The 25,465-nt window shown below is 37.4% G+C and overlaps 1 protein-coding gene across 6 annotated transcripts in view; it reads right to left on the bottom strand.

The window, feature by feature from the left end:
• The window catches only part of KCNMB2 (potassium calcium-activated channel subfamily M regulatory beta subunit 2), a 228,884-nt gene that overhangs the window by 185,956 nt on the left and 17,463 nt on the right, over nucleotides 1-25,465 (bottom strand). For 3 of the 6 annotated variants that reach the window (XM_035728295.1, XM_027585532.2, XM_027585537.2), the window contains exons 2-3: nucleotides 24,955-25,009; nucleotides 146-251 (exon numbers count right to left, since the gene is read on the bottom strand). The exons of 2 other annotated variants lie outside the window; for them this stretch is intronic. In XM_035728295.1, the coding sequence (XP_035584188.1) occupies nucleotides 146-165 (20 nt within the window). In that variant the 5' untranslated portion in view covers nucleotides 166-251; nucleotides 24,955-25,009. The remainder of the gene's footprint in view (nucleotides 1-145; nucleotides 252-24,954; nucleotides 25,010-25,465) is intronic. One more of the 6 variants, XM_035728309.1, reaches the window with a different exon arrangement.

Here is a 25,465-nt window from a genome sequence, read left to right as displayed (position 1 = left end):
TGGCATATTTACAGACCCAGATTAGACTGCCGATGATAGAATCTGCTCCCGTTCTCAGACACTCTCCTCTTCCCAGCCCTAAAAACTCCTCCTACAAGAATTTGGTTCTTTAGAAGAGAAAATAAATGGAAAATAATGGTCCTACCTTTGATGCATGGTGGCCATGATATGGACAATTAAAAAGAAGGTCTCTAGTCTAGTGAAAAGGATGGCTAATATAATAGTTTGAACTTAAGTGATGCAGATTGGCTCTGTGGAAAAAGAAAAAAGAAATGACTCTGAGGGGGGAAAACAGACCTTCCTAAATTTAATCATACATCATGTGGGACAAAAGAGCCATTGAAATTAGCGTTTGTACAACTGTATTATGATGATGCTATTTTCAACAAGTTCTGCCAAAATCTTGAAACCACAAGCACTTTTAGAGTTGAGAATTGCCTGAAGAGATAATCTACTTTCTGTTCACTGAAATCTAAGTGAAGGAAAGTGTATACTGTCTAGAGAGTTTTAATTGGCCTGAAAGCCTTAATCAGATGATGAATTTTCCTCTGCGGGCCCCTTTCTGAGTCTGTCAAGAAGAGACTTGCTGCTAAATACGAAAATGTCGGCAGACAAACATTCCTTAATAGAAGTAGGAACATTGTAGATAGGTGCACACAAGTACCATATACAAACAATGGCTCTGTCTCAGATGGTTTCTGTTTGTTTTTGAGGAGGGTGGGGGAAGGGGAGGATTGCACTCTTTTGACAGTGGGAAAGAGCAGGTGTAATAATCAACTCGCCTTTCTGTCAAGAGAATGCATTTGAGTGGGTCCCGTTTACCTGATATTAATCTGGTAGAAATCTGACCGTTTGGTCCAAAATCAGGAATTAGGGATTTTTTTTTAAAGTACAGACTTTGGCTCTTGGAGGGTCGGGGAGAGAGAGAAGTTCATGAGATTGAGCAGGTTCTCTCCTGTAACATCAGAACAACCACTGCCTGGGGCAAAGTACCCTGCAATGTCTCCCATTAAGCCTCACCAATTTATCTTGGCCTATAAATGTAAAAATCCTCTAATATTCCAACCTTGGACCAATTTCTCATTCTTGCTCAGGGATTTTTATGGTGGACAGTGGGCTACTCTGGAGCCACTAAACTTGTCTGTTGGTTGGGATGTGAGTACCACGAGCCACCCCTTTCCTCACCTTCTAGAAGTGGAGATGCTAATGCCACCAGCCAGGGCAACCGCTTGGCTGGCTGCATTTTGTCTTCCATACATCTCCTTTGTGAGTCCCCTTGCAGAAGCTGGACATCACAAAACATCACAAAGATAACATTGTTTTTGGTAAAATAAGTGATTTGAACCCAGGTTTTCTTGGCTGCTGACGGCAGATGGTTTCGTCTGGAGCTTCACAGACCTCAGGTTTCTACTCTCCTCCTGCTATTGTATTATGTTTCAGGCATGAGAACAGATAATTATAATACTGGGGAGTGCAGTGAACAGCCAGCTATGGGAACAAAAAGAAAGGAGCCACTACTCTGCCCAGTTTCTTCCAACCTGTTTCAGTGTTTCAGTTTTCTGAGTGCTTTTATGCGCAGCATTTCATTTGGTCCTCAAAATAGCTGTGAAGGAAGTGGAGTAGACATTATTCTCAGTCTTACAAATGAGAGTTCCGTGCCTCAGAAAAGTTAGGTGACTTTCCAGGATCACACAGTTAGTAAATTTTTAACCTTGGGAAGGGAATTTATATTCTGCTTCCAAATTCTAGCCTCTTGAGGTCATCATGGTGAGAGAGCCAATCAAAGGCAAATCATTATTGTTTCAACATTTTGTGACTCAGTCATATTGGAAAATAATAGTTCAGATTTCTGAACTGAATATTTATGATCACAAAACATTGTCTCCACTGAATTAAATAATGTGTTTGATAAATTCTCAGCCCAAACGAGACTGAAACTAAGCATTATTGAGTTTCCTCTTTATATAACTTAATTCTAGTTTAGATGAGAAAATGAGGTTTAGCCAATGAGTAGTATAAAATTAGCCAAAGAAGAAAATGTAATTGCTCATGTTACTTTGTGAAATGCAAATAGCTGATGGATCATATTTAAATAGCCAAGTATCCTGTAAGTATTTTATAGCAATTTTTATAATAACTCCTACATTTCTGAAACATGCATTTTGATATGTATTAATATGTCCAAGGTAGCCATTTTTTCCACCAAGTAAATAATGTGCACTCTAAGACTGTTCATGTTAAGTTCTGAACCATGTCTTATACTGAACTCAAAGTACATTATTTTTCCTCCTATAATCAGTTGGACATTTAGAAAATTATGCCACCCTGAAAGAGGATTAAGTTCGCTAAGTTCTTAATTTGTGCCCCAAATTTTACATACATCATCTGTCTTAATCATAAATTTTATCATTGAGGAGCTGAGCTTCAGAAAAGTTAAATAATTTGCTTATAGTCACTCAACTATTTATGGTAAAAGTCTTTAATGCAGGTCTTTTTTCTGCACCATGCTCCTTCCCAAGAGAAATTATTGTTTAATTCTTATAAATGTACATACAAACCAAATCATATAAAAAGTCCTATTTCTGGAACGTCTAAAGAATGGATGTAGAAAAAAAGAGCATTCTGCAGAGGAAAGCTCAATGTAAACTAATTGGTGAAGGGGAATTAGTGATGGATGTAGGAAAAGGTCAGTCAAAAAAAGTGATCTATTGAACAATTTCCACCAGTATTTATAAAATTAGACAAGCCATGACTGGTAATTACATGACCCTGCCTACAATTAAAAAAAATATTTTAGTTATGCTACTTACCTGTTCTTATATGAATTTAGGATGATGTAGAAATATGGCAGGATCTGAGAATGTAACCTTTAAACTGAGGAAAACTTCTGACAAAAAATTATATTTTTGTGAGATATAGGCGTGCAAATTATAGTGCATTTAGGCTAAATAAATGGTAAAGTGAAAGGAGTTTGATTTTAAATAATGTTTCTAACAGGGATGGCATAAATATATGCACATAAAGTGTTTTTCCTAGTGAAATTTAGGCTTGGGAATGTTCTCTCTATTGAACACCATGTGTACATATTGTAAGCATTTTTGGATTACTCACAATTTCCAAAAAGTGGGATTGATCGATGCCTATTTGGCTTGGGATTCAATGTCCTTTCTTCCTCTCTACTTGATAATAGTAAGATCATGATCCCTTGTATCTAAAATTGCCTTTACATCATTTATTTTGTATTGACTTTTACCCTATCAATAATCCTATGGAGTAGGAATCCTACCTGATTTATCATAATTTCTAATAAGAAATCTATCACTGAATGGTCATTTTATTATCTTGGATTTGTGCTTCTACATACTTATAAGTTGATTCTTCACAGCTCATAAAAGCTAATATATGTAATTTAAACTTGATAAGTTAATTTTGAGCTTGGTTGGGAGGAGGACTGGTATAATAACTTAGCAATCTTGATGTATTTTTCTTACGGTATGACAATAGAACTCACTATTGACCACACTAGGGACTCGACTCCTCCTCTCACAGGGCACCCCTTCCTTCTGTAACCACCCAGCCAGTTAGCATCTCTTCCCCTCCCCACTCCCGGTCATTCTTACTATATATCCTAATACTTCCACAGCATTTTTCACCAACTGAATTGGTCTTGCTTGTTTATTTTCTTACTTATACTATTATCACTCCCAACTAGAAGGAAAGCATCATGAGGACAAAAACTTTAACAAAAATCTTGTTTACATTGTATCATCTAGTACATAAAATGAAGCTTGAATGAATGAAGGTGTGAATGAAAGAAGACAACTACATGATCAACTTTGAACCAGAGTCCTTTCCCCCTAATCAAAGCCGACTGGACAATGAATGGTTGGCACCTGAGTCAAGGTGGGGGAGGGGTGGCAATCCTTAAGCTGCACAGGGTTAGCTGATATGGCCTGGTTTGGAAAAGATAAATATATAGAGAGCAGCCCTAAGGTAGAGTCCAAGGTGGGTAAAGACAAATGGAATCTGAAGGAGAAACGCTCACAAAGCAGAGCAAGAAAAGATATGCAGGGGAGAAAGCAAGCTCACATGTTTCTGTAGCAAGAGGAAGAGAATCCCCGTGAAGAGCTAAGTTAAAGTGGTGGAGACAAGGAGTGAAAAGGCACAAGCCCTGCTGATCGGGTCCTCAGTGCTACCTTGATTTCCAAATAAGCTTCAGCTTCCAGCTCTTCCTCCACGAGGACCTGCTCTGTCTGGCATCTCCTCGTCTGTGGTATAATGTGCATCTTTGGTTTCTGTACTCTTAGCAGACCTCTGTTTTTACATCTAAAAGTACCTAATCCAAATATCCTCCTTGATGTCTAATTTAGAATGCAACATGTTCCATTCTGCTCTTAGAAAAAACATCTAACGATGGAACAGGATTTTACAGTATATGGAGTGCTTTAATGTATATTTTGCCATTTTGCCTGACAGCAACTCTTCACCTCTGTGAAGTGGTTCTTGATTTCCTCTAGGTGGGAAATTTCTCTCTTCTGTACTTTGTTATCACTTTAATCTCTTTTAGCATGTATCACAGACTTTATTTGTGTAAATGCCTTACCTTTGCTACTAAATACTGAGCATCTAGAAGGCAGAGACTATGTCCTGTTTATTTCATCCCTCACAGTGTTTAGTATCATGCCTCCTATAATGTCGTTGCTAAATAAAATCTTTGTTCAAATACTGAACTGGTTTTAAGACCAAATATAATTTGATTCCATGAACTCTGATTGCACTTATCTATCCTAATGAATTAGACCTTAAATTATACATTTTGGGGTTGTTATTTAAAATATTTATTTCCTCAAATATATTTGTATATAAATATAAAAAATATTTATTTTTGTGATTATATTTGTATTATAATCCACAGAATCCACAACAGTTTCTGGCCAATGTTCCACAATAATTGCTGTATGGATTTGTAAAGGATCAAAAAGAACATTTACAATAGGCGTCCAACTGTAAAATTAGTAAACTTAGTTCCAGATCTATTTCTTTTAGTTAATCCAAGCCTTTGTTTAGATTTTTATTCTTCAAGATTATAACTTCATAGTATGTCTCCACAAGGTTCTTTAGATGTGGTGATTGCTTTTCCTACTATGCAAGTAGCATCTTGAGGATGGAGTCTCAAGTGAATAAGGTTATTATCCATGGGATCCACATTTGCCTCAAAAATGCTAGAATTTCCTTTTGTTTCATTTTGCTATTTTGTTTTTAAATATTCAGAACTGAAGAGGGGAGAATAAAAGACCAACAATAGAAATGCACAAGATTACAATTTTTGCTCAAGGGCAGTAGTGATAGCACTAGAATTTTGCATAAGATAAATAAATCTCCCTTTCTGTTCTCACTGGGTATTAGGTTCTAGGCAACTATATTATTATATGCTGAAGGTCATATGTTTGAGATCCTTGGTACTTTTACATGAATATTAGAATAGGACATAGGAAAGATCAGACAAGATAACATTTGGTGTTTGGATGATTCTGCCCTTGAAAAAAAAAATCAGTGAATTTCTGTTTCCTTAGCTACTCTATTAAATGGGATATTTACACATTCATTGATCATTCAGTACACATTTATTGAGCAACTGCTGTATCTTGCTAGGTACCATGCTAGGAACAGAGGCAATAAGATAAAACATGGAAGGAGACATACAAATTGACTACAGAATCCTGTGGTAGGTACCAAGGTAGAACCTGACAATTTACTACAATTGAGATATGCCCAACAAAAGAGGATCATCAACCCTGCTTTGTAAGGGATTAGAAAGATTGCTCAAGGAGTTTTATGGACTGTGCTTGAACTAAGTTGAAGAAAGAATGGAGTTTTCAGATAGAAAAATCATAAGGACCTTTCAGAAAGAAGGGAGATTATGGGCAAAGACGCAGTAATGTAAAAATGGGCTCTACTGGGTAACTGCACAGTTGTTCAGTTTAGCTGGAAAGAGAAAGTGGAGTGTTGGGGAAGGGGTTTGGAGAGGAAAGAAAAATAGATAATGGATGGCTTGTAACATCATCCTAAGGAATTTATCCTTTATTGTGGGGGTAGTAGGGAGCCATAGTAGGGAGAGATTAAGAATATAATAGCAATGCTGGAGTTTAACTATGTGAAATATAATTTGGGGGAAGTAAGGTTGGGAGAGTGAAATGATTTCTCAAGTTGATACATACATATTGTTAGAGCATTTGAAAGCAGCAATTGAAAGAAGTGAAATAATATTTTGCTATCAATTGCTACTCCTATTCTTCACACAAATAGCAATTTTAAAGTTCAGAAATTATTGGCTAAAGCAAAATTAAGCACATAGTTAAAGACCATTCCAGAAAGCACATTATACCTAGCTGTCTACCTGCCTATTTTATTCTTTACTTCAAAGGAAAATATAGATACATTGCAGAATATATGAACACAACTGAAAAGAGAGGCAAGTGGATTATTATCCACCTTCATGGAAGAGGTGTTTCCAATACACGTGTCCAAAGGAACATGAGGAGTAGTGGTGTAGAATAGAGCTTGAGTCAGAGGAACTGGGTTTGAGACCCAGTTCTAACATGTTAGTCATATGACTTTGAAAAGTTAATTGATTTCTCAGATCTTCAATTTGCTCATTCTTAAAATGGGGTAACAAATTCGTGCCTTAACTATTTTGTAAGGTTACTGTGAGAATCTGTTGAGACAATGTTGTAAGTACAAAAGTGCTTAATTTATATGTATTTTCCAAACAAGGAATCCTGAGAAATGCCAATAACAAGAGATCCTAAGTCATTATTAGAGAAACTTTCTTCAAAATGCTTACACATATCCACTCCAGAAACTATCTGTCTCCAGGCTCACCCCTCTCTGTTCTGTTTTCCATTCTGTAGTGCAAATGTAAGAATTTATTTTTATGAACTGATGGTGCCTGAATTGGAAATTTTACCATTATGAATGTTACACGATGATTATTTCTCCAAGCAAACAGTACATTTTCCAGGACTAGCCTCATGGAATATATACTAAAGAAGTGTGGTTGGGTCAGTGCACATGGTTTATTGTTAATTAAAAATTTTAAGGAATAATAGTTTAGTACAGAGGAAAGAGAATTTTGAGTGGAATCATTTCTCTTGTTCATTTAACTGGCTTAATTAGGCTATGAAATTATATCCATAGGAAAATATAGATTCACATATTCACATAGTTCACCTCACTTACAAATATTCAATTACTAAATATTTATTTAACATATTATTAGAGGTTGTTTGGGAAGATAGATTAGCAATATTAGAATTGGAACTTCAAAGCACTTCCAGTGGAACTTCAAAGCATCTGCAACTCTGGCAAACTCAAAATCTTGGCTATTTTTTATGCTCTCTTTATCCACAAAGTAATTACTATGGCAGGATAATATAGACATGCCTTAGAGTCCAAGGAAAGAGCACTGTTGAGCTCTGTCAGTTAACTGTTCAGGGTTGTAGGAACTGGCTGGCTGTCCTGTTTGAGAGAACTGGAATGAGTATCCATAGACCCCACTATGGTGAAAAAAAAAACACAAACTGTTCACAGAGAAAGGATCACAAAATCTTTTCTTTTTCCTCTTCATCTTAGAATCTGAAAACTCCAACTTACTGTACCAAAATTGCTCAGGTTCCTGGTCAGTGGATGGCTAATTTTTTTTTTTTTTTTTTTTTTTTAAGCCAAGATGCTGTCCAATGTACTGAATTTAGTACAGGTTGAGAATAACTTACAAAGATAACTGAAATAATGGAACTTATGTTTTGAGGCCATTTTTTTTTCCCACTAGTTAGGTGAACTTGAATGGAGAGAACTGTTGAGTTGAGTGTTTTAAGTGGATCTTTCTCTTCCTGTCATTATAATTAGAATGCAAGCTCAGTGAGTTCTTTCATGCACATTTACACAGATTTTTCCTTCTGCACTTACTTCTCATCCATGCTGCAAATTGATGATAAATTGTGTTAGGTCTATATCATCTAATTGTAGGCAATGCTGACATATTTCACTGCATAGCATACTTTTTTCAATTCTTATACAATACTACTAAACGCCTATCATAAGAAAAGACGAGTTCTTTAATAGCATAACCATAATTTATATCTCATCTAATCCTCAATATATAAATTATTAGTTATCATCTACATTTTAGATTGTTCTATATGAAAACAATGAATCATGGATCACTACATCAAACACTAATGATGTATGGTGACTAACATAACATAATGAAATAAAATTAAATTAAAAAAGAGAAGCTATAGAAAAAATGAGAAGTAAAACTAATCTAGACATAAATATGTGGGACAACTAAAAAGTAGAAAGAATGAAACTATAATGAATTAGAGATTTTATTCAAGGGGCATATAGGGCCTCAGTATTTATAAAATATATGGCTAATTTACTGAAGCAACAGAGGCAGACGTGGTGTTATGGAAATGGTACAAAATGTTTAAATGAGAAGATGGCTGGCTTTCTCTCTTGGGAAAACACATCAAGTCTGAATTGCAGTTTCCTAATCTGCAAAGTGATAATATAATATTTACTATATAACTTTGTTGAATTGTTACACTCTCTGAGGTGATATAGGTAAAACTTTTGTGTAAATTGTAATGCAAGATAGCTTACATTTTTGGTCAAAGCTCCTTTTCTTCTTGGTAGAGTCCATGGATTGTATTACCCATTTCCTTCTCTTTTTGTAAAAAAAAATAACACTGATGCAGTTTATATTTCTCTTGATGGTCATTTCTTTGTGAGGAGGTTTTTGCTGTATTAGTTGGTATTTTCTGCTTTTCTTTCCACTTTTTGCTCCAGAATCAAGTATTCAGGCCAAGTATTCCCCCTCCACAATAGCTAGTAACAATTAGGAATTGAGGGATAAAGCCTTTGTAATTCTAAGTTATTAACAAAAGAAACTTTCATTTTAGCAAGAGCAAAAAGACATCATTACTGTTGGTCACTGTCCAGAGAGAGCTTGGAAATATTTTGAAAATTATAGTGAACTTCTATTGCAGCAGTGTTCATTTTAATGAGACTTGACTTTCTAGTCTTATCTTTACTGAAATATTTTCACATTTTCTCCACTCACTTTTTCCTTTTTCAGACCAAATACAAATGTACTTTTAGGAGCATTTTTTTGGTTATTAAAAAATGATGATTAAAACATGGTCTTCCTTTAAAGGGTTATAATTTTTCTTCCTGACATAATTGTAAATACATGAAAACCAGAAAACCTTGAGAGAGAAGCTTAGATATGTAATTTTAGAAAAATTGATGAGAGACTCAACTTTCAAGATAATGAAATTTCAAGATAGTGATGACTTGTAAAGGGCTGAAAGTATATTGAGTGGCCAAAACCACTTCACTCTGAGTATTAAGGGAAACATCATTTACAGGAGAAAGAGCCAATGCAAGCCAGCCTAGATGTGATAACTAACACAAAGGAAAACAGATGTGGCTACATTTCAGGTATCTTGTTCAATGCCAGGAACAGGGAACCAGTATTACAATGGGTACTATTACCTGGAAATATAACTTGTATAACATATTTTATCTTCAGCCTCTTTATGATGTGAATGAGGAAAAATGGCATGCAATAAAAAGATACAAGTTGAAGGAAGCATAGATGCAGAAGCCATTGTCAGAAGCAGTCCTGCATCATCTCCTAAAATCACTGAATTTTAAGATAGAAGTTCTGATGTTTTTAACTCTATGAGAAGGTCAAAGACAAGTCCATGGCTCTAAATATTTACATTTGTATAATTCTTGATTATTTGCAGTTTAAATGTATACAAATGTACAATTGTATAATTCTTTACAATATAATTTTTTTTGTAAGTTATCCCTTTAAATTAGTGAGTGCTCACAATGTCTAATGAACCACATCCTGAGGAAAACACATCCTTTACCCTGAGAGAGTTTAAGTCCTGGTGAGGTCTGGGGCATGTAAACCCCTGAATATAATATTACAGAGGCTCAAGGAAGGAAACAACAGAGGATATTAAAGTAGTTTATTGTAGGGAACTCTAGCTGGCATCTACCATTTTGTCTTTCCTACATCTTTCTTTTGGAAATTGTCCCTTCCTCTCATCATATGTTTCTGGTAGGCTATCAATCCCCACCCCACTCCAGATGTGGTCACATGAACCAAGGTGGCAAATCAGAATTCTGTGATCTGTGCAGGGCCAGTCAAACCTAAGCAGGGTCGTGTGGAGTCCCTTTCTGGGTAATTGGATGTTTGAGAGCCTTTCTGTCTTTCTGAGGGCAAAGTCTATGTAAGTCAGAAGTTGCTTGTGGCTATCTATTCTTAACACATGGAGAGAAATTTCTGGAAGATGCAGCCAACCCAAAAGACAAGAAGCCAAGAAATGAAGAGAGGACATTTTTGAGCAGCAGATCTAGCTATGCCAAAAGTAGTAAACTTCTGACATTTTTACTTATATGAGCCAATACATTTTATATTTGTTTGGTTGTGTTTGAGCTGTATTTTTGTCATTTATATCCAGAGTTCTGAATAATAGACTCAGTTCTTTTGAACCAAGTCCTAATTTTATCTATCTATCTATCATCTTAAAGATTTCTCTGTACATTCCAGTTAGGATAGATGTATTTACTAATTCAGTAGGGATTTCTTGAGTGTCTTTCAAGTGCTAGAGAGGCACTGGTTATTCCATACTTCTTTCCCTTTCTTTTTACCATTCCTCTTAAGAGCTGTGGAATACTATGGCTATTAAACCAATTGAATGTGTCCAAGGTCATAGCATGAATGTCATCAGAAAGTTTTGTACTCTTTCAAAGAGGAATTCTTTCCTCTGCCATTGTAGATGCTCAAGATATCACTGGCATTTGTAAGAGTATATTTGGAGGAGTTCACATTTTTTTCTGTGATTTTAAATGGACAAACAGAGAAATGTCATGGAAGAAACACTGGAAATATACTTCTAAGCTAGGACAGTTGCACTTACAGAAGTGCAGTGATTGGTCCAGTTTCAACAATTTTTCAACAGCCTTTTAAGTCTGAGACATTTGTGAACTTACTTTGACCCAGATAAAGGGAAAAAAAGACATTGTTCTTTCTTTCTGCCTTTTGGTTACATATCTTCTCCTTCACCTGTGTCTGATTATATATTATATTATAAACCAACTTTTCATATTCATGGAAGCATCATGTAGGAATAAGCTTTCCATATATTCATTTTTTAGATAACTGAAAATTATCCCCTTGCATGACAAAATTGATTTATAGAATTAAACTATTTGAAAGGGATCTTTTAAAGTTAACTATATATTTTCATATTTTTTCAAAGCAAGGTGTAATAATAATATAGCTACCATTTAAAAAAATATTTAAGTAATCTCTACACCCACCATGGGGCTCAAACACTTGACCCCGAGATCAAGAGTTGCATGTTCTTCTGACTGAGCCAGCCAGGTGCCCTTATAGCTACCATTTAATAAGTGGATTCCATGTGGTGATCCCTTTGTTAGCCATTTATAATTTACATCTCATTTAGAGTTATCATGGAAGAGATACAATCCTTATTTAATAGAGGAGTAAACTGAGGATCAGAATGGTTAACTAACTTAACTAAGATCACAAAACCATAAGGAGGTAGAGCTGGGACTTGAACTCAGATCTGACTCCATGGCTACTATTCTTACCATGGTGTCATCATTAAGAACATAAAGTGTATGCTTTGCAAAGATTACATGATGATCTCCCTGGCCTCAGATCCTCTAAACTATACGTCCTGGTGTAAATGGCCTCACACTTCTTTCCTATTGATTTATGTCTGACATTTATAATTTTCTCTGTATTTTCTCCCTTACTGTCAGAATGCTAACTGTACTCTTTACTATTTTAAGTAGGTTTGGCAGAAGCAAAATGTGTCTTCCATTTCAGTTGATTGCTTCTTAGCTGCGTTAAATTTGAGTACATTTTTTAGGATAACTGGTCCCAGGTCCTCTGTAGCCATGTGGAGACAATGATGATAATGGTAGTAGTATGGTGGTGTTTACTGAATACCTTCTATAAGCCACTAGATATATTACATATATGGTCCACTTTATCCTTACTTTTAGACTTTCTTTTGGTTGCTCAGGACTTTTCCTGCTTATTTTCTAGGTCTTAGGTAAATTTCAAACAGATAATATTGACTAATGGATAAATGATACCTTGTTTAAGTGAGCTACTTAGACATATATATTCACATATATGCACACTCTGAAGCTCTGATTATTTACATTGAACTTTCTGCCTCCGGTCAAATATTGGCAAGGGTAAAGATGGGATGAGAAAACCCAGAATGGTGATATGCCAAGGACACTTTTGATATAGTCATGATGTGCTGGCTGGAAAATAGCTGAAAGGTTTGAAGGCATCTTATTAATTCATGTGATTACTTGTTATTCATCCTCAGTACCTACAGCTACAAGAGGTAGGAAGTTTATCTCTAAATGAACGCTTCTCAATTATACTAACACCGGTGTGTTTTGGTGTAATTTTTCATGTGGAGCCATCAGGTGGTTAATCTGTAGAATATAGCTGCACATTTTAAAGCACAAATCTGCTTGATAACATTTGCAGTTTGCATTGTAAATGATCTTTAGTAAAATGATTTTTGCTGAAATATCCCCACCTGAGGAACATTCATATGAAGTTTTCTTGATTTTTACACTCTTATCTAAATGTAAGTCAAGGGATGGATTTTGATGTTTGTCTTTTTTTTTTTTTTTTTTTGTAATTATTCAATACTCTGCTCCTCTCTGACATTGGGTTCAAAATAGAAAATAGAGGGGTGCTTGACTGGCTCAGTTGGTAAAGCATGTGACTCTTGATCTCAGGGTCATGAGTTTGAGCCCCATGTTGGGTGTAGAGATTACTTAAAAAAAACACAAAACAACAACAACAAAAAACAAGATAGAAAACAGAGAGACAGTAGTTTTCTGGAAGGAGACAGGATATATTACCCAGATGGGCTGACCTGTTCATTTGGGTTTGGATACATTTTTTTAGGTGACTTGTATGTTAGTCTCTAGGAGTTTTCTCTGAGGTGAAATTGCCAGGTAGGTATGTATGTGTGTACAAGCATGCATGTATATTTGTGTGATGTGTCTAGATACTGCCTACTTGAATGCTGCAACCATTGAACTTTCAGATGTGACTTCAGTTTATATTTGAACCTACATATATAAGTAGCTAACAGTGGTTCTCATGATGGAGTGATTCTTATAATAGAGTTATTCTCATGATACTTCCCCATTCATAAGAGTCCATCCTACTCTAAAGAGATTATTCATTATCACTTTGTTTTGTTTGTCCACTCTCAGTATCCTTGGAACTTCAGAAATATTTTTAAGTCTTTGTATTCATTGTTTTACTGTGTCCTAGTTGCATTGTTTCAAGGATCTGTACCTCATTAATATTTATAATCAACAGTGTTGTTAAATATTGTGGTATTTCTTAAAATCCAATTCTTTTGCCTGCCATGGAATTTATGCTATGAGGATGTGATTTACTAGAATCCTGATTTTCAGCATGCTGCTGCCTGAGAAAAGCCAGAGGAGATGCTGAAGGTTTAAGTTTAGAGATATAAATGCCTTGAATGGAGTCTGTGGAAGTGGTATAATCAGGGACAGCTAGGTGTATCTGACCATGTCTGATGGGGTAACTTCATAGAATAGTTGGAACTGCTGTAAAGAGCTGCACTCTCAGAAAAACCAGGTGAGGTGACACGACACTGTCAAGTACAGACCTCCATGTTTAGAAGTGTGTATTCTTTGGCAAGGAAGTGCATTTATAGTTGCTGCCATGGCCCCCATCCATGCTCAAATCGATTTTCCCTGGAAAGTTTTCACTTTTTCTGTCAGGTAATTCTACTTTGCATCGTTTTACACCCTAGATAGAGTAAACTCCTATCAGGAAGTTTGCAAACTCCAAACTGCAAACTTAGAAGTAGGTTCTGGAGGAAGAATTGTGCTGAATTCTGACTGCCAGCTGCTGCTTGTGTGACTTTGGGCCCATTATGACTTTCCATCTTCTTAAAAATGGAACAGCACATATTTGTTTAAAATAATACAGAAGAGCAGAAAGTAGAAAGTGGTCCCTCCCACCCTAGCTCCTCATTCTCATTCTCTAGATATAACTACTATCAATCACTCAGTATGTATTATTCCAGACCTTCCACTATGTACGTACAGATGTATGTATATTTTATTAATAAAAAGTTGACTTTGCTACATATATTTTGTATCTTGATATTTACACTCAAAAATATTTCTGAGATATCTTTCTGAATGAGTTTAACTTCATCTACTTCATTCTTTTTATTGCATTCAAAGTGTTCTAGAATATATCCTAAGTTATTTTACTGAAGAACCTTTAGATTGTCCCCAGATTGTCAATATTACTAATAATGCTACAGTGAAGACAATTGCCCATAATATCCTTGCACACTTGTGAAAGTCTTTCTGGGGAATAAATGGCTACAAATGGAATTGCTGAGGTAGTAAGTTTGCTCCTTAAAATTTTTGATAGGTTCTGCTGAATTACTCTTCAGAAAGTTTTTATTGATTTATAATCCCTCAAAAGTGCATGTAAGAGTAGAATGGGTTTATTAAATTGAACTCTAATTTTCTTTTGTATAAAATGGAACTAAATTAACTTTTTCTTAAGGTTAGCCTGAGAATTAGATATAACACAGATAAAGCATCTAGCACTACGCCTGACCAAAAGTGGATACTTAATAAATCTTTATTTTCTCCAACTGCTTCACGTTGCACAAAGCAATAATGAAACAATTATTAAATGAATCCAGTTTTTCCACCTGGATTATACACAGTGTTCCCGGCCCTCTGGCACTCATATCTACATCAGTTCTGAGTTTCTTAATTTAGTAAGAGTTAGTTCTGGTCACTGTTGTCTTTATATTATTGGTCATTAACCTTCTATGACACATGGTGCCCATTGTAATTAGAATTTCAGTATTTTAAAAGTACTTTGCAGATGTCTTCTCAGTCTTTTGTTATACCTCTTTATTTCCATGTGATTTGGAGTTTTGAGACATGGATTTCTGTTTTGAATGATAAAACATGGAAGTGCTCACATCTGTTTGGTCTGAAAAAAAATCATAAAGGAGGGTTTGAGAGATTTGCAGATCCTAAATTCTGATGCTTTTTTGTTGGAGGACTCTGGGGGCATTCTGGCAGTTCCTTTCCAAAGTCCCCACACTTCCACTGAGCCCTCCTTTACTTGATAGGATTGTATATACCTCCCATATACTTCAGTTGATTCTTATCTCAAAGCTGGGATGAATGTTGTTTGAGAAGTGAGATACGATGCATGACCATTTGGTTAGAGGAGAAGTGTCTTTCACTTCTTCCTTTTTTTTTTTTTTTTTTTTTATGCACATGCAACTGAATCCAAGTTTACAAGTTACCTTAGAGAACCGTCCAGATCTGGACACTGGTAATCTCCAAGTCTCGGTGGACTTTCTGTCAGAACACTGCCGCCCAATCATCCCCACGAGGTGCCCACCGTCCGATCACCCACCACAGAGCTCATTTAAGTTTTGGACAGCTCTGAATATCAAGTCCATTTTATTTAACTTAATAGACACTTCTGCATTTCTTACTCTGTGCAGACACTGTTCTGGGTGCTTTACAAACATTAACTTATTTAATCCTTACTGGCTGCCACTGTTTTTCTGGTTCCAACCCTCAAGGAAAGATAAAATATTTCTAAAACCTTCTCTGTAAAACAGCCTTCAAATACTTTGAAGACAATCACCAGGTTCCCCAGGGCCTACTCTTTTTCAAATTAAAGAATTCCAGTTCACTCAGTTCACATACTGCAAGATTCTGAGTTATTTTATATCCTGACCACTCTCCTCTGAATGTCCTTTGATTTGTTAATGACTCTTTCAGAGATTGCAAGCTGTCTGGTTCTGGGCCACAGATGTGTTTTGCTTGGCACAATGTCTTTTTTATTTATTTTGTTTTTAACTAAAACAGAAAAAGCAAGAGAAAATGGAATGCCTTTCCACCGGATATGCATTCTCCAGCTTCAAGTTTCTATTAGCACCTTTGTTTTAGTCCTGGCTTCACTCATCTTGACCTCTCAAGCTGTCTGCATTTGGGACTCCTGATGAAATGTAATATCCAGAACTGAACTGAGCTGCAGTCTGGCCACAGCGCAGTAGAGGGGATCCTTCCTTCTATCAATATTGCAGATGCAGAGTTCTCTCTCTCACAACATACTTCCTTGCAGTGCATCTTTAACCCATAGATCAGCCATTCCTCCACACAGCTTCTGAGGCTGGATTTGATCATTTTTCCTTCAGAATAAAGAATTTACCTGCACCAAGTCATTATTGAAGAGTATACACTTTCTTGACAGTCGAGAGCTGGAGGCAAGGAGAGAGTTTAAAAAACCCAGCATTTTCCTTTAGGTCTCTTCCCATAGCCTGACAGTTCTTGGAGTTTCCTATCTCCTCATGCCTTCTTTCAGCACCAGCACATAACTTGACTGCCCCCTGCGTCCTTTCCCAGAGTCCTCTCTCAGGGGCTTCTTGATCTCTTTCCTTAATAACACAGAACAACTTAGTCCTGGGCTAGTTGTGCCAACCCTGGTGGTCACAACTATTGTCTTCTCAGCCAACAAACAGAGCCTCTGCTTATCAGGAACTACTTTCCAAAGAAGGCAGCAAGTGACTGCCGTAACCAAACGTATTTTTTTCCTACCGCAAGAGGATCACTTGTTTTAGAGCTAGGCAACACATCCAATCCTGTGCTCTCTTCCTACAGGTGGAGAAACCCAGATCTGGAAAGGTCACATTCGTTAACTAAGACAGCATAGCTAACTAACAGGAAGGTAGATCTCTGAAGCCAGCAGGTCTGTATAGATTAAATTGTCCTATATATGATCTTACTAAAAACTCTGAATTTATAAAGTAGCAGTGACTAATCCTAAGTGTAGTAAGTCTCGGTGATATTATTTTAGATTTGACCTTGTCTTCTGCGGAGCGGATCATTAAATTTCGTCTCCCCTACACACACACTATTGTTGTTGCATCCCAACTGTGGCTAACAGGCTGCTGTATTCCTTCCCTTACTGAGTTTTGCCATGAAGTGCCTTTGGGTTTCCTGACAGAGCATCTTGCGAAAGGTGAAAGAAAAATCACAAAGTGAGCATTTCCGGCTACACTAACACTGGAATCTAATGTAACAAAATTACAGAATGATGGGATTTTAGAGTCGGAAGACCTTATCTATCAACCAATCTGATCCTCCCCTACTTTTAACCCTGAGGAGGTTTAGACCCGAAGGGATCAGCCTTTGCTGAGAGCCATAGAACCATTTACTTTCAGAACCAATAATAGAACCAGGCTGTTCCAACTAGTCTAGTTGTGTAGGTGTCCATACTGCTTTCACGTAAAAACAAACAAGAAAGCCTACTTCTCAGCATTGTTTTGTGTTGATTGACAGTAGAGGGGATCATGTGCCACTTATAGTAATCTCTTAAGATTTTATAATAATCCTTACATTATCCTGTTAAGCTGGTTGTAGCTCTGTGCTTAATAAATTGAAATCTATTATTCATAATGCCATCTTGTTCTGTTCAAATAACATTATCCTTATGACTAAAATTTTATGGATTCATACTCCATTTCATAGCACAGTGAGAGGATAAAGCATTAGAACAAAGAGTTTTCATTTGTGAATTCAAGTCAGTAGGTATTTTTCAAGTACCTACTGTGTGCCTAGCGTTATCTTTGACACTTGTGGTAGTTCAGAGGCAATATATCACATGACTTTTAGCCTCAGAGAACTAATGTTCTGTTTTGGGTGTTGAGTATCCAGAGACATCCGGAGAATAGTACACTATTGTCTCTAAGGAGGTGGGACGGTGGATCAGGTAAAGGCATGGACTTGAGATCAGGTGGCGTGGGGTTTGCACCTTGGTTCTTTTATGTATTAGCTGTGGTATCTTAGTTAAGTCTCAGTGTCCTCCTCTGGGAACAAAAATAACACTTACTTCATAGGGTTATTTCCAAGATTCTGTTAAAAGACAAGACCGAAATCGCTTAGCACATGCCTGACAGATATTACTCAAAAATGTTACAGAGGGCATCACTTGAACAGGTAGAATCAAGATGGAGGGGTACAAGTGGGAGAGCCCTGCCCTTGGTGAATTGTGGACGATTGCTGTGGGGCCTTTACGACGGGTGCCATAGGTGGTAATATTTTTCAAACAACTAAAGGTTTTTGCAGTTCTCCAGTGGGAGTAAACCACAGACTACGAGAGAGTTTGATAGCCGTTAAAACCAGGGCTCCTCAGTTGGGAAATTTAAAAAAGAAAGAAAGAAAAATGTTAGCTGATGTTTAAAATCTTTATTATTTTGTGCCAATAAAGTCACTTTCTTCAAAGCATGTTAGAGGGGAAAAACCAAATCTCTCAACACATTTCTGGGAGGGAAACTTGGTCTACGGGTCTGAAATATTTAGACTTTATTGGTTGATTGACTACTGGTTGATGGATAGATTGAGTTCCATTTCTGTAGGTCAGCATAGCCAGTTTGCCCACAACAGCAATCTCAAGCCTTGAGGAAGAATCCCAAGAGTAAAGTTGGGAAGAGCAGTCACCTCACTGGGGCATTATCTTCAATTTAATTTTGAATTATTTGTTCTTGTGAGAAATGTCCTCAAGATAGACATCTCCCCTTCCTTTGACTGTCAGCATTTCCTGTTCACTTTAGGTTCTCAGACGAAGGCCTCCTGATTGGTTGTCAGTTACCTGTGTTCCCACCCTGCCTTATCTTGAACACCCTCTGTTGTTGCTAATAAATTAGCCACTCAGAGGAATACATTTGAATCAAATGGTACAAAGTACTTTGGAAAGACTTGAAACATTCTGTATGGTGATCTAAGATAGTCCAATGCTTCCTAATTACTTGCCGTATCTTGCTTCCTTCCTTCCAAGTTCTTTTGGTCCTCATTATATATTTTTTCCTTTATTTAAGGATTATTTATTTATTAGAGAGAGAGAGAGAGAGAGCAAGCATGAACAGGGAGAGAAGCAGAAGGAGGGGGACAAGCAGACTCTGTGCTGAGTGCAGAGCCTGACATGGGGCTCAATCCCATGACCCTGAGATCATGACCTGAGCCAAGATCAAGAGTCAGGCATTCAACCCACTGAGCCACCCAGGCGCCCCTCTCCTTTTCTTTCTTTCTTTTTTTTACAGGGAAAATAAACCAAATGTGGGGAGGGAAAATGTCTTTAGCAATGCACCTGTATAATCTGAAAGAAAAAGATTATGTCTAATTTGAAGTGAAATGTTTCTTAAACAGCTTTGCAGTCAAGCTATTAATAATAATTCTGCAAAGCTGGTGACAAATATTAGAGCACATTGGAATATTAGGGATCCGTGAATTGCTGTCAGTTTGAATTTGTATATATTTTCTCATCACTAAAATTACTATGATCTAGTCTGCAGAGGAAGAAAATCTGTGAAGTAATACTATTGTCAAATATGTTTGTGTGAGACCATTTGTATGTATGCAAAATTAGAGATCTCAACACAGACTTGGATAATTAATACTAGTAAAGATCAAAGACTTGTTGCCTAAAACAATCAATTAGGATACTTTTTCTAGAGTTCTCTAGATGTTTGTATCAATTCTCCCATTCAGTTTGCATGTCTAGACAGAGCTTCTTTTGGAAAATTGATCAAATAGAAGAAAATTCTGGCAGTAAAATAATTGAGCATTTGAAAGGCTGAGAAAATCCTACAATTCCATTACATTAGAGCTGAAAACTACAACCTGTGAATGAACCCCCCACCATTTTTTAAAATATGAGAAAATATGCACTAGAATCAAGAAACACCATGAATCCAACAGAGGGAATAAAAATTAGTTCCCTATGAAAGGAAGCAATGCTTCCTTTCCCAATTATTGGTTATCAGCTCCCTGTACTCCGGAGTTTTTGGTCCTACAGATCGTTCCAAAGCCTGGAAGCGTCGCCTTTTCCACTTTTCCATCTTCTAACCATTCTCTGACACATCCAAACGAATACTGTTCTCTTTAATTGTAGCTTCTTTCTGCATTCTAGCCATCACCAATTCCTCTGCTAACTCAGGAGGATGAATGCAGAATAAACACACTTCTCTGGGAGAGTCTAGCTTACCTACAGTACATGTCACCCAGTCACTCTGCTCCATCAGTTCTTCCCAACATGCCCACAGGGCTCCTGAGATGACCCAAGAGCACACTGCACACTCGGATAGGTTAAAAGAAAAGGAGGAATAGAGAAAGGTGCTCCGGGATGTTTAAGTTCGTTGGTCAGTGCCCTCCCTGGCTGTGCGGGATGTGGGAACAGAGCATTCAGCCATGCAGGGTAAATAGCAACTAGCCTAGTCCCTGGCACAGCTGATCAAAGGTAGTGAAAAGGCCACTGATGCACAGAGCTGAGAGGGAACCATATTCACTCCAGTGCTTTCCTACTTTACACATAAGAGACCGGAAGTTGAGACATGCCTTTATTTAATTAGATTAATTTAAAAAAGTTATATAAAAAAACCATGGAACTGTGATCCATGAGATAGTCTCTGTATTTTGTTTTAAACTATTTCAGAATATTTTTTGTGGAGGGTGATGGTGACAATGAAAATTCAGTCAGAAATGGAAGGGACTTGAGAAGTGACTGAATTCGGTCTTCTCACTTAATAGATGAACAACCCCAGGCCCTGAGCATTCTGGCCACTGTCCACGTACAGAGGCCATGTGGGGCAGGGGACCCACCGACCTTGTTAGCACACACTGCTCCTTCTTAATTACCTGGAATATGTCTTTTTACAGTTTTACAGGCTCTTTCTTGCTACTTCTCTAGGCTTGCAAGTTTTCCTCCTCTTCGGTTGTATTTCAAACAAGGTACTGAGTGTGGCAACTGAATTATTACAGTTACTTCTGTATTCTATTGGCAATTTAAAATTGGCCTGGGTTAAAATGGGAAACTTCACACTAGTCGTAAGAAACTCTTAAGAGACACAGCAATTCAATCTGGTTCACATAATAATAGCAATAAAGAAGAAACTGAACATTTTTCCCCCCTCTCTTGCAACGAACTAAAAACAATTTACGGATTTTCTTATTAATCCTCACAGAAGAGCTGTAGCCATTTTTCTCACTGAGGACCTTAACCATAGAGGTCATGAGGCAGAGTGCATAAAGGAACAGCAGGTGCTGGTGTGGGAACAGAGGACTTTGTTTCAGGGTCCCTTGGTGGTACTAACATGCTATTTGGTCTGGTTGAGTCACAGAATCTTTCTGAATCTCTGTCCACTCATCATTTAAACGGGAGGAGTTGGTAAAGGTGATTTCCAAGATGCCTTCATGGGCGGGTTCTAAGTGATTTCACAGACATTGGAGTCCACAGCTTAGATTTTCTCCCGTTTGATACCCCTGCTTAAACAAGTCTTCCTTAAGGCTCTGTAACTTTACTATTCTTCCAGATCTTTCCTGTTTATAAATTTTCTTTTTTCTTCTCCTTTTCCTAAGACGAATGGGAAAGACAGTAATGCCTTTTTTTGTGTCCGGAGGTCACCAACCAAAAAAGATAGACTAAGGCAGTAAATGGACAGTTACTTTTTTTATCCCTGGTGGAATGCTATGGTTGTTTGGGATTTGAAGTTTCTTTCCTGACAACGTCACTTCTGCCCCTTCCTCCAAGTGTTTCACATTCTACTTTATCAGACTGAAACCATCCATTATTTCTTTCAAAGTTCTTTCTTCAAGATGTTTCTATTCTTAATTCATCCTTTCCTTTCTCCTCCACCCCAATACAAATATAACCCATTTTAGAGGAAGAAGAGCACCTTTGACATCGAAAAACAACCTTTATTGTGGCCTTAATCTAATGTCCAATTCTTCTGAGTCAGTGGTTCTTCTGTCTGGATACATATTAGAATCACCTGGAAGAACTAAGAAATAACACAGGTGCCCGTCCTACCCCAAAACAATTTAATCAGAATCTCTGCAGATCAGAACTAGGCATAAGTATTATTATAAGGGTCCTAGGTGAGTTTAATGTTCAGAAAGGGTTGATAACCAGTGCTCCAGGGTCTCAAAACATTAATTAGCCTTTATTCTTCAGCTGTAATCCATTTTACTGGCTCCTTCGTCAATCTGCAAATGTGCTCAGCCTTCTGTTATCTTAATAAAACACCTTCTCTTGTCCCTCAAGCTATGATTCCATGTATCATTTTTCCTCCCACTTTACCCTCTCATTTGTTCTGCTCTGGGGTCATTCCTGAAATAGCTTTCTTTGAGGTCACCACAATGGCCAAAATAGTCCCTCTGTCTTCACCGTCCTCAGGCTCTCTGCAGAGCCTGACATTCCTGATCATCATTGTCTCTGTGAAATTCTGTCTTCCCTTGGTGTCTGTGATTCTGAATTCTCTTGGTTTCTTTCCCAGGTCCCCAAAGGTTCCTTTAAAATTATACCTCTAAAGTGGCCCTAAAGTGTAGCTGCTTCTCACAGTTTTATCCTAGTTACTTGTAAATTCTTGATTTGTTCTTTCCCCCCAAAGTGATTGCCTAAGTTTAAATGATCACAGTCGTGACAATGGCTCTGAAATCCACATGCCCCTCCTGAGCTGCAATTTACATCTCACAAGGAGACATTCTTACCTGGATGTCTTTCCTCCATTTCAAACTCAACGTGTTCCAAACTGAGCTCATCCTCTTCTACCAATTCTATTCCTTCTCTGTGATCCCTCAACCGACCCTGTCTTCCCAGTTTTCTGGGCTTAAAAAGTATGGTTATCTGTCATGTTCCGCTCTCTTATTTACTCCCCATATCTCACAAATCCCCAAATTGAGTCTTTCTTCTGTCATTTTTAAGACCTCTGTTTCTCCTTCTCACTTCTAATTCTTATCCAAGCCCTTGTCTTAAGCTACAGATCAAATATCCAGTCTTTTATTTGCTGTCCCAAATTCCCAGTCAAAATTAGCCTTTCCTTTCGTGGTGGTCCCAAAGCACTTTGTGGGTCTAGTATGAGATTTAGCACATTCTGCTTTTTAATACCTCACTGTGCATACAGTTTTCATTACTTAATTGTAACTCCTGAATGTCAGAGACCATATCCTTTTGGATGGAACTAATATTAAACCTAGAGACTTACAATTTATCTGAGTAAACCAGACAGACAGACAGACAGACACACACACACACACACACACACACACACACACGAACAATACAAATGGAAGTGGCTATGCACCATAAAGTTTAATGGTGGCACAAGGCTTTGTGAACATTGGTGATACTTTTATCACCATGACCAGTTTGAATTGATCACCCATCATACCAACACATATTTTATATATGTCATTTCATTCAAACTCCCAACGAACCTGCAAGGTCAATATTATGACAATTCATTTTATAGATGCAGAAATACACTGAAAACATGAAATGACTTGCCCAAGGTAACACAGCTAATCATGGAACAACAGGGGTCAAATCCAGATATGGAACCTCATAGTCTTCACACTGTATGTGTCCCTCAGATTCAGTCCTACCCTGTGCTCACACATTGTGAGATGATGGGCCAGGGAAGAAGAGACTTGGCTAGGGAAAGTTACATGGATAGTGAAGAGCTGTTTTATTGCTGAAAAATAGTAAGATGTTCTGCTTATTCTTTCTTTTGACTCTCATTACTCTTGTAATTTCCCAGTTGTAGAGTGAACCTGAGCAGCAGGCAGTGTGGGGGGCTTTCAGTGGGCATGGAGGAAGTCTTTTGCTCTGCCAGCTCCTTTGGTCTGTCACTTACATCATCTCTTTCCTTCCTGAAGGCACAGTCTCTAACAAACACTGATTAAAATGACAAGAACTGGGGCACCTGGGTGGCTCAGTTGGTTCAGTGTTTGCCTTGGACTCAGGTCATGATATTAGGGTCTTGAGATTGAGATCAGGCCCTGCATCAGGCTTCCTGCTTAGCAGGGAATCTGCTTCTCCCTCTCCCTCTTCCTCTTCCCCTCCCCCTGCTTGTGTGCTCTCTCTCTCTCTCAGATAAATAAATAAAATCTTAAAAAAAATAAAATGACAAGAACCTTGGACTTGGTCATATGTTCTGATCAGCTGACTCCTGAGAAAGAATTTGTTTGACAGCCTCATGAGATCCTCTCCAGACAACTCCTATTCATGATCAGGTCACTTGCAAAGGGCAGGGGCCTGGGTCCTTCACACAACCCCCACATGCCTTTGGAAACTCAGCAGTACTTTCTTTTAGGTAGTCATCTGTATTAGTCTGCAAACAATTTGAGGGCAAAAGAGCATGTCCTCTAGTCTTTTTATTAATCTTTATATCTTCCTAGGCTACTGACTCTGAATGTGAATTATACTTATTTCATGGCAATAGTGTGAATTTGAGTTATTTTTAAGGAGAAGCAAAAGCATAAGTGCTTCCTCTTGAAAGGGGCCCAATAATTGATTGTTCACAAGAACTGAATTAAACTGATTTGCAGTTGGGTCACTTCCACATCAGAGGAAAAGGAAGGGATTGTTTTTTCTAATAAGGTTCTGTGAGACCCTGATAAGAAAGAAATGTTTTTTCTTTAAACATAAATTTTTATATACTTTCCAAGTCTTAGTATGATTTCAAGTTCTATTCTGTAACAACAGATGAGGAAAAGGTATGGTGCTTTGGTATCAGTTGTAGTTTCAAGATCTGCCTCTGATAAACATTTCAGGTTTGAAATCCTATAAGTTCATTCAAATTTACCTATGACCATAATGCTTTTAAAGTTGTTATTTTAAATGCAAACTGCTTTGGAATTTCTTGGTAATGGTGATTAAGAGTATAGACTCTGGAATCAGGATTAGATCATCTGAGGTTGAATCAAGGTCGTAACACTTACTAACTGTGTAACTTTGGACAAGTTGCCAGACCTCTCTGTGCCGCAGTTTCTTTATCTGAAAAACAGAGATAATAAAACCTATTCATAAGTTTGTCAACAGGATGAGATGACAGACCATAGTGCTTGACTCATGAATAAGTAATCAGAAAGTGTTAGCCATTATTAATTGTAGTAGTTTCTGATAAAATAGTTTGGCTCTGGCATATTCCTTTTCAATGATTTCTTCAAATTATCTATTCCTTTTCTCCACCTACCCTTACTCCCTCTCAAGTTTTGCTTTTGGGGTAAACCAATTTGAACAATGCCTGGTAATAAAAGAATCTCTGAAGCTACCAGTAAATGCTCATTCCTATCCTCAGCCAAGAACTCTGTCCCTTTCTGTCTCTGAGGCACTGTCCCCATCATTACTTGCATTTGAGTGGCTTGCCCATACATCTGTTTTTTTATTTTGTTTTCAACAGGTCTTCCTAAAAGTCTGCACTGGCCAATATCTAGTTCATCTTGCATGATT

The sequence above is a fragment of the Zalophus californianus genome, chromosome 1 (genome assembly GCF_009762305.2).
Source record: "Zalophus californianus isolate mZalCal1 chromosome 1, mZalCal1.pri.v2, whole genome shotgun sequence".
NCBI lineage: Eukaryota > Metazoa > Chordata > Mammalia > Carnivora > Otariidae > Zalophus > Zalophus californianus.
The sequence above is the reverse complement of the archived record's forward strand: the minus strand, read 5'-3'. Positions and strand labels throughout refer to the sequence as shown.